Raw genomic sequence first — 10,456 nt, 5'->3', positions numbered from 1 at the left:
TTTATTAATAACTAAGACACCGTGCTCAATTCCATAAATAAAGCATATCCTTTTCTTTACAGCTCTGCTCTCACAAAAAAAAATCATCACAAAATCCTTCTGCTACAGTGATATGCGTATCATTTGCACTAATTCCTTCAAGTACATTGTACTAAGTACATGTATTCACCCTTCATTGTGTTAACCAAAACTTTAACAATGATAAATAATTATAATCTAAAATAACGACCATCATAATAAAAAAGCCATTCATTTTATGTAAAAACAAAATAATTCAATGTACAGTAGCTACTGTTTAAGTTTAACTGCACTTGTACAATCCAAAAAGAATTCTTAAAGATTTAATGGAAACATAACCCCGAATTCACATTTAATCCATGAAAGAAAAAAAAGCAGCTTATGCTAAATGTGTATGAAACAATATTGATGACAATAAACAATAAATTTCTTCTGCATTGTCTTCTAACCTGATACAAAATCCATTGAACATAATGAAAAATATAACATGAAAATAAAAACACAAAGGCACATCTTCTAAAACAGGTAACACAATATAAAAACGTACCTTCAAGTACATGTATGTGTAAATGTTTGAAACAAGAAAATTCCAACATCTTAGGAATATCAATTTTTTTCAAAATTTCATAAAAAAAAATCAGAATGAAGGAAAAATACATATGAAGTCACAACAAAGATGTCAGATTTTAAAATGACACAGAAAAGAAAATACAGCCTCAAGAAACCTTGGGACTGGTTACACATTACAAAGGGAGACAATCCTTTCTTTTTCTTTATACATCATAGTTTTCATACAACATAGTTTTTACTGTGATTTCAAGTTTAACACCTCCAATTCTTCAATATTTCCCAAATGACCAGTTTTAATTCATTAAAAACGGTCAACTTAGATAGTTTCAAACGTTTGATAAATAAAACATTCCAAAAATGTGAGAAGACATCATCTTCAAAAACATGCATTCATAAAAACAATTTTCAACACCAGCAAAACATAAGTTAACAGTTCATTAAACGCATTTATCAATGGCTATATATATATATATATATATATATATATATATATATATATATATATATATATATATATATATATATATGTAATTTCTACATAAAAAAGGGTCAAGAAAATAAAAATGAATCCAAATAAAATACATCTCTATAAAAAGTCTAAGTGAATACAATAGATACAATAACTTACATATATCCTATTTAGAACAAGAAAGCAGAACTTTAATGCATGTATTCTATGTAAATATAAGGTAATGACAAATATATAATAAACATATTAAAATGTGTTACTTTTTCCAGTATATTAATTTATATAAAGCATCTAAAAAAACTGAACATTGTAATTCATTGTTAGAAAGCTTAGAAATAGTAATTTCTGTCTATATTTAATGTAATTTATATATATATCTTTTTGAACAAAGTAATTTATACCTATGTTTTACATCATAGTACTTTATACAAATATATCAGAACAGGATATATGGTAAAATAATTACAAATATTACAGAATGAGACTAGTGTCAAAAAATAACACAAAATAATTGCAATGTGTCTGCTTATCAACGGTACACATGGTAAATATCATTTCAATATCATTTAAATCTTCAACAAAAAAATTAATAAACAATGTACATAATCATAACTTTGAGCTAAGAAAAGCATCTAGAATAATGAGTTTTAAAAAGAGTTAAAGTTGAAATTTAGAAATTAACTTGAATGGCAAATTTTCTAGCTCCTTCATGAATGTAAATTTTTTAAAAAAGTCTTTTTAAATTCCTTTTCAATCCTCTTTCTTATGCCAATTATTAAAAAAAAAAATACATATACAAACACACACAAAAGACAACCTATTTTTCTAAAACTACATATAAACTGCCTTAATTTGAACATACATGTACATTAATTTAATATATGCATATGTACATCTAATGATACAGTGCAAAATTACACAACAAATCTTCCATAGGCCTTGCACTTACTAACTATTACTAACATTTCTTAACAAGTTACAGGTATTCACAAATTTTACAGATCTTAAAACTTCTAAAGTGCTTTCACAAATTAAAAGACAATCATTCTTTCGTCCTAGCCTATCTCACAACAAATGAAGTAAAATATAGAACTGAATAATGGTCAATATTGCAACACTGCTTTATAGTCTTCTTACATCTCAACAAGATTAACAGTTTGTGATACTATACACCAGTATCAGATAATGAAGTAAAACTTGTTCTATATATAGAACTTTCCTCTCTGACTGGGTGGCGTTTCTCTCTCATCCTCCGCGGGGGGCCGGGTGGCAGCAATGGCCTCTGGACCTCGTTGTGGTTGGTTCCTCCCTCTGGCAGCCGTCCTGTTTTGGTCGGAGTTGGATGATCCTTCCTCCCTGATTGGGTCTAGATTGGAGGAACTGCTCTTTGTGATGTTGATGGAAGGGCGATTTGGGGAGGGTGAGTTATCCCTGAAACTGTTGTAATCCTCTGTGGGGTGGTACAGCTGTCGGTATTGGTGGTCATCTATACTTCCAAACAAGGAATTCTGGGAATAAAATAAAGCAATATACATATACTCATAGTTTACAAAAGCAACAATCCCAAACAGGAAAGTCTTGGAGCAAAAAAACATTTCAATTAAAGTGTTGCTAAATACAATTATGCCACAAATACTACACAATAAGAACCATTCATGTATTGCATCAAATATGCAAAAGCTATAGTATTTGGTGTTAATATTATCATCAATAATTTTAATCAACAATTTAATTGTTTTGAATAGTAAGTGGTGAAATGCAAAATTCGTAGAAAGCCTGTATCTTATGATTTCTAAACAGAGTACAAGTTCCTTATGTCACTTGCCAGGGCAAACACCCTTTCAATTTGATCAAGTAAAGATATTTTTGATGTACTATATGTATTAATTGCTGTAATATTATCTACCCCATCATCACTGAGAGCTGGTACTAAATCATCAGGTTCATTTACAACTGGGGTGGCTTGAAACACAAACAACATGACCCAGATTGGCAGCAAAAGTTTGAGAACCTACAACATAACAGAATTGTAAACTAATGAATAAAATTACCATTTCATTTGTAACTCAATCAACATAAAGCAAACAACAAGCCCTCTTATAACAAGCATCAACTTGTCAAATAAAATGGACTGAATATACCTCTATACAAGAATTTTTAATTTTCATTGCAATTTCTTTTGGTTTATTTGCAAAATTTTTACAAAGTAAACTCATATTCAAAATGCCTAACCACTTTACAGACTTTTCTTTGCTTTTTTTTTCTCTTTCTCTCCATACATACCATGAATACCAGAAAAACAGATGAAAAGAGTTCTTCTTTCCCACCCTGAAAGTTAAGGATATACATATACTGCAGTGATTTCACATGAACATAAAGCTACATACACCTCTACAGTGTGCCCAAAAAGACTATAAACATGAACCAAATTTCTGATTGGACATTTTAGCCAAGTTCACAATCTTTTGCAATTTATTCAGGTAGGATTCTTCTGCTTTCTCTCTATATACGAACCACTCATTAGATATTTATGAATTCTATTAATTTGTGAATTCAGAGATCTTTTTTTTTTTCTTTAACACAAATTATACTCACAAATATATTTCCACATCCATTTGATTCATTTCCAACTGTAATAAACATTAATAGTATAGGTATTACTGATAAATGAAAAAAGATTCTTTATAATTATTAACTTACGAGTAAATGATGCTATTTTGGAAATATACTAACTTATCTGAAGTGTTAGGTCATACATGAATCCAATAAAGGCTGAGATTTCAAATACAATGATGATGCTGAGAAAAAAAAAAGAGTATAGCACATTCAGTATATTCAAACTAACATCACAATGACATATAGGACTAACAAACAGTATTAATTTATAAGTAATTTCTATTTTATTTTGTTTTTCCATTTGATTCTATTTAGATCTTTGAGAATGTAATGGTCAAGGATAACTAATCTTCCTAGACCTGATAAAAAAATTGTTTTTTCTTCAATCTTCTCACTTTTTATAACAGTTCATACTACTAGTATTTTATTAATTCTGTTCATATGTATTTTATTAATTTTGTTACTATATCTCCCACTAACGGACTGAAGATAAAAAGACACTGTGTTCGCTGTACCTACCACCAGAGGTCTCTCTTCTGTGACCACCTGACGGAATCAAGGGTGCTGATCTCATTAAGGCGACGAGTGATGTAGAAACCAGCAACCATAAATAGCTGGACGGTGGCAAACTCTGCTCCAGATAGCTCCAACCAGTAGGGCTCTGAAAGTTAAACAGAAAACATTACCATGAATTTCAAAGGGAAAAAAAATCCTGCAGAAAAAGCAATAATAGAAGACATTTATCAAAGACAATAAGTAAATAACATTTCAGTGGCAGTCTTATATAAAGGGAACCAAATTTTGTGAGGATAAAAGCATGTCTCAAATTTAAGAGTCTGAGGTGAAAATTTAATCCTGATGCAGCTTATTTTAAAGTTCTACATGTATAGCTCTTTTTTGTTTGATACTTACGTAAGCATTCTGTAATGGCAGGTTCTACATTGACTATTCCCAGTGTGGCTATGACAGTGAAGTAAACGCACACCAAAATCAGAAAGGGAATCAAGAACCTAAAAATAATAAATCACTCATCTTCAATACTGATAAAAGTCTTACATTGAAATACACTTAGGAATAGTTTTATCAGAACTGTTTGAATCTTCTTTAGTGACAGTTTAGACTTTTTTTTTTTTTTTTTTTTTTTTTTTTTTTTTTTTTGCATTAATTGTGTAATTATATTTTTGAAATTACACAAACAATAAAGCTGTTATATGTATATCATGAAACAGACAGTGATAAGCTATTGCATTTCTTGCATTGGCCGGTAGTCTAGGAATACAGTCAAACTTTGTTATCTCAAACTTTATGGGACCAAGAAAAACCTTCAAAATATCCGAGGATTCAAGATATTCAGGGTAAAATACTTAAAGAATATTAAGTGGTGGGGACTTCCAAATCACTTTAACATATCCATGGTATTTGAGATATCGGTGTTCAAGATTGCGAAGATCAACTGTTTATTCATAAGATTTAACAAGCAATCACCATTTAGTGAGTCTTTCTCTTCTGAGAGCTCTGGTGGCCAGTGTCCAGTAGAAGTGACACATGACCAAGAACTGGATCAGCTTCAAGTACTGTAGAACAAAGTCCATCTGGGCATACTGGACCAAAACCCAGTGTACACCTCTAAATTAGAATTCAGAACATTTTTTATAAAAATATTGAACTTCATATTTCAGACGAAATTCTTAATATATGACTGGATCATCATATCTCAACCCCTCAAATATCTATAATATTTAATACAAGAACTCTAAGTTTGGAATATTGCAAGGGAAATTTTTGTTTAGCAATCTTTTTCCAAGGGTATTGTTTTTGCAAAATAGTCGAAAGTGACTGATGTTATATATAGATTAGGTAATTAAGATGCCAAGAGATACAAGTGAAGTTGTCCAAACTCTAAAAAAAAAATAAAATACGATTACATGTATATATAAAGATATCTTATTCTCAATAGAACCCAACATCTTACATATACAGAGATTGAGAATCAATTCTGCACATCTTGAAAAAAAGTACCAATTGGGGTTATTGGTTGTAAGCTTTAATTTTAATGATTCAGTACAGCCAAGTTAATTATTAGTTGCAATCTATCATTGACTTACGCAATAGTGCATTCCAGTGAAGCAGTGTAGAAGATAACATACTGGTGCCATGCTGGGTGGTGCATCAAGTGGAGTCGCACCACCTTAAAAATACACACTATCCCTGTAACAACTGCTAAGAAAGTCAAAATGGAGCTCCTAAAAAAAGGGGGAAAAAAACATTATAACAAAATTTTATTTGCAGTAATTTCAGCATGCTCTTCAGATCTGCTCGTTGTCTTATTCTTTGACAATCTCTTATTTATCAGAGCACTTTGATGTACAAAATCAGTTAGCTTACAAAATTCAGATATTTGCTTCATGAGATTTATATATATAGGACCCTGCATTTCTTCAACTTCCATTAATAATCTTAATAGAAAAAAATTATGACTGCATGCTTCTCTCTATAAAACATGGGCTGACTGATGTTCTGAATTTTTTTTAAAATATGACGGTGAATGAAATGTATTAAATATACACATGTATATTTATAGAAGACTAACTTATGAAATACATAAGAAGCAAATATATTTCCTAACCAAGTTAATGGTCTTTGAAATGGTTATAGACAGTTTATGCATTTCATTTGGTTTATATAAACTGTCTCAAATCATATGCTGTACTCCTAAATACTTTAACTATGTGCACCCATTCATTACATGTATAATACAACTTAAAAAATGTGAAAAATATGAAACAATATCACAGACTATCTTATGCTGACAAGCGTAAGGGTAAACATTACTTGATTCCAAAAGTTTTTGAAAAAAACCCATACCATTAACAAAATCTATGTATAGGTACATGCATAATGACATCATTGAATTTCAAGTAGAAGTTTTGAATTTTTAATAGAATATATACCCACCTTATGCATGCCACTGTGTTGAAATTAATCAAACAACCAGCCATTATGAAGTCTTTACTTGGGGTAGTACTGTTGGACATAGAGGAGTTTCCTTCTTTTCCCAACATGGTTGTTCTTTGATGTAATACTGTCTGCAAAAAAAATAGAACTAAGAGTAAGATAAAATCAATTTCTATATGTTCCATTAAATGAAGTGTCATGTAAGATGATTTAGATCACTATATAATTGAATAATATAGGTATATCATGGATTTATAAATAAGTATGTACATCAACAACTCATTCCTATTTGCTACTAGCACTATCTTCTGATAAAACATTGTGTTATAACACTGCATAACATGTAATAAGTTTAGGTTATAATATATCACATGCCCATTTGGCATTATTCATATCAGTCTTATCACATGCCTGTTTGGCCATTTCCATCCTCATTTAAATTCTGCATGTTGCTTAATTACATGCTGCAATTTAGTATTTGATATTTTAAACAGGAAAGAAGAAGATGGATAAACCAGAGTAAGACTCCAAGGATTCAAAACCAAATCCCTTAAACTCCAGACAAGTGTTCTACTACCTGGCCACAGGCGATCGGACCTGCATGAATGCCACATTCCTCCCTCCCTAACTGTCCACACCCTCAAAGACAACAACCTAAACTCTTGACTTTCCTGACAGAACTTTTACTAGCTGTCACTTCCAGGGCATAGCACAGCATCAAATGTAACAAGACAGGAGGAAATGTGATGAACCAGACCAGAATTCAAACCAGGATCCCCTCTGAACTTTAGAAAGGTGGTCTACCAACTGAGCTATCTGGCAGCAAGCAATGAAATCTGTCTGACTGCTACACTTGCAATGATTTAGGTAACTATGTATTGGTTTGGGTCGTGCATATCTGCCTGGATAGGTCAGTCGGTAGAGCACCTGACCAGTGATGCAGGGGTCCCGGTCCAGCCGTACATTTTCTGCACAATTTGGTGATGTTGACCACCCCTGGACTTGCAGCCAGGGGCAATAAGAACTTGGGTTTTGTCTTCGAGGGCAAAGACAATTTAAGGAGTGAGGAATGTAATGGTTTGGGTCGCAGATATCGGCCTGGATAGCTCAGTCGGTAGAGCACCTGACTAGTGATGCAGGGATCCCTGGTTTGATTCCTGGTCCAGCCAAACATTTTCTCCTTTCCTGTTACAGGTTCATACAAAAATCATATGCTATTTTTCATATCAGCCCTTAATCATGCTGGCTGATATAAATTGACCTAATTTCATCAGATTTAAAAAACTGAACGTGATAATCTTTACATGTATCTATTTAAATTGCATATTATTATGCTTCCTGTCAGTTTGTCTCTATATTATCAATACCCAACTATTTTCACATAGTGTTCTAAGGATTTATATAGCGTAAGCATACTATGCCAAAATAGTTCACGGCTTCTTCTTCTGAAGAAAATCTGACATCACCCATGCCGGGGATCGAACTCATGACCCCCAAGATTGTCAGCCAAACGCGTACCAATTACACCACAGATGCTGTTATATAGTACAATCTATTTTAATGTATATAAACAAGGTTTCATAAATTTGACACTTTTAAAAAGAAAACATAAACAAAATATTTTTTCTAAATATAGTTTCATGTAACTTTTCCCCCCCTTTACTCAACTAATATTCTTTGAAACTATCTGTACATTATATTTAACTGCATGAAACATTATCTGCATAATAATAACAATAGTGTTGTGTTTTGCATGTACTATGCTTTAATAGTAGTCAGGGTTTGACACTAGTGCACTCGCCTCTGGCTCGTGCACCATATTGTGTCAAACCCTGACTGCTATTTAGGCATAGTACACGCAAAACACAACACCACTGTATTATATAGTTATTGTGTTTTCTTCAATTAAAAGAGAAAAACTTATTTTTGTACACCCTCCTCCCTGTAAACTATCTAATCACATCACTTAATTAACACATGCACTGTAGCACTTTGCAGGTACACGTATATGAATACAAAAAATTTAAGCCAGTTGCTTAATAAAATTTCAACGAAATTACCTGGATAAAATGAAAGTTGGAAAAAATTATGTAAACATCCGGTCAATATTGTTTACTCCTGATGCGAGTCTCATTTCGAAAATAACGTCATGAGCCTGTTTGAAATATTGTTCTACATAGTCATACGAAGGGATCTTTGCGTCTGTATTGTTTCTGTACTTGTAAAATCTAACGATAAACAAGGTCCCTGAAACAAAACCAAAATTCTGTTGCTGTGCTCAATGTCATTCTCGATACATTATTTTCCGGAAGTGAACTAGAGTTATGCTACTTAGCACTTTCTTTATATAGGTGGCGCTATGGAATTGGGAGCGGATCTTGAGTAAAGAAAAGGAATGTAGGCATAATATATTCATGATATAGAGATTTCTATAAAAAGGGGAAAAAAAAGATTGACGAGCTAAAACACTTAAGAACAAAAATTAAGAAATAATGTTTTATACCACCTTCTGAAAAGAAATATATGTAAATCGTTCATTGATATTGCTGGTGTCCCCGGTTAATCAGGACTTTATTAAGACCCTAACACCCTCAACCTCCCATAAAATTTGAAGTTCGGTGAATTCTCTTCTTCTTCTTTTTTTAGGGGTAGGGGGGTTAGCAAAAGTTTTTTTTCAGGTAAGTTGTCATTTTCACCCATTATAATATAATGTCTCCATTCTTTTCCCCGCCATGCCCTTATTTCCCAGCACATTGAATTTAGTATTTTAGTTTTATAATGGAAACATGACTTTTTCTTTGTGCTGGAGAGGACAGATTGAGTTGGAATAATATTAGTTATGTCGAAATGAATTGATCGTGTCCAATAACATAAAAATGGGACTTATTCAAGTTTCTTGTAAAACTAAATTTCAAGCGGGTTGTTTCACTGATCAATGACAATTGTGCTTGGATGATGCAGGGAAAGAATACAAAGAACATGTAGGGAGTTGCTGTGGAGATAATTTGAATAGTGACACTAGATCATTAGAATCTTTTTCGATTTTTAAATTTAATTATGCATAATTTTTACAATTTAAATTTTATTTCGTGGCTTAAATTGATGTCCCTAAACAGTATCATTTGAAGGTCCAATTAATGTTATTAAGAGTACTAAGCAATTTCGTCTAGCTTTCAGGTCACTCAGGTGACCTATTGCTATCTGATTTTTTTCCTTTGTCGTTCGTCCTCCGTCGGTCGTAAACTTTTGAACATTTTCAGCTTCTTCTGTGGAACCACTGAACCAATTTCGACCAATTTTGGCAAATAGCATCTTTGGGTGAAGGGGAAAAAATTTGAAATTCATGGCCCCTGCACCCCTGGGGCCTGAGGGGTGGGGCTAAAACCATCAAAATTAGTACAATCTTTAAAATCTTCTTCTTTACTCCTGAACACCAAGCAGGCAAACTGTTGGCATTGAGCCCTCTATCTAAATTGTGAAATTCATGTCCCCAGGGTCAGGGGTTCTGGTGCTAGGGCGGGGCTCTGTTGAATATACATATGTATAGTGAAAATGCATTATTTCTTTAAAAAAAACTTCTCCTTTGCTCCTGAGTATTAAACAAATGAACTAAATGCATCGTTGTGATGAGCAAGGGCACCTCTTCCAAAATTGTGAATTTCATGGCCCCTGGGTCAGGGGTTCTGGTGTTAGTGTGGGGCTTTAATGATTATATGTTGAAAATGCATTAATTCTTTGAAAATCTCCTCTGCCACCGACGCAGAAAAAATTATAATTTGGCCTGACTGACACAAAATTGGTCGGCCGATGAAAAAAGAGATAAAAATC

The 10,456-nt window shown here is 32.5% G+C and overlaps 1 protein-coding gene across 1 annotated transcript; it reads right to left on the bottom strand.

Moving 5' to 3' along the window:
- Nucleotides 1-1,566: 1,566 nt before the first annotated feature.
- LOC133185885 (uncharacterized) lies at nt 1,567-8,931 on the bottom strand. Its single transcript, XM_061321176.1, has 11 exons — nt 8,689-8,931; nt 6,629-6,759; nt 5,779-5,916; nt 5,159-5,299; nt 4,586-4,683; nt 4,193-4,334; nt 3,791-3,855; nt 3,653-3,687; nt 3,341-3,385; nt 2,964-3,068; nt 1,567-2,565 (listed from the first exon to the last, which is right to left on the bottom strand). Exons 2-11 carry the CDS (start codon nt 6,733-6,735, stop codon nt 2,260-2,262), a joined length of 1,182 nt encoding a protein of 393 aa, XP_061177160.1. The 5' UTR covers nt 6,736-6,759; nt 8,689-8,931; the 3' UTR covers nt 1,567-2,259.
- Between the last annotated feature and the right edge of the window lie 1,525 nt (nt 8,932-10,456).

This window comes from Saccostrea echinata, unplaced genomic scaffold (genome assembly GCF_033153115.1).
Source record: "Saccostrea echinata isolate AGI-Se365-2 ecotype Australia unplaced genomic scaffold, CSIRO_AGI_Sech_v1 ptg000012l, whole genome shotgun sequence".
Taxonomy (NCBI): Eukaryota; Metazoa; Mollusca; class Bivalvia; order Ostreida; family Ostreidae; genus Saccostrea; species Saccostrea echinata.
The sequence above is the reverse complement of the archived record's forward strand: the minus strand, read 5'-3'. Positions and strand labels throughout refer to the sequence as shown.

Coding starts and splice junctions, on each gene's coding strand:
- LOC133185885 (XM_061321176.1), bottom strand. CDS start 6,735: ATGTTGGGAAAAGAAGGAAACTCCTCTATGTCCAACAGTACTACCCCA. Junction 4,684..5,158: donor AGAGAAAGACTCACTAAATG/GTGATTGCTTGT, acceptor TATTATTTTTAG/GTTCTTGATTCCCTTTCTGA. Junction 3,856..4,192: donor CAGAAGAGAGACCTCTGGTG/GTAGGTACAGCG, acceptor TTTTTTTCTCAG/CATCATCATTGTATTTGAAA.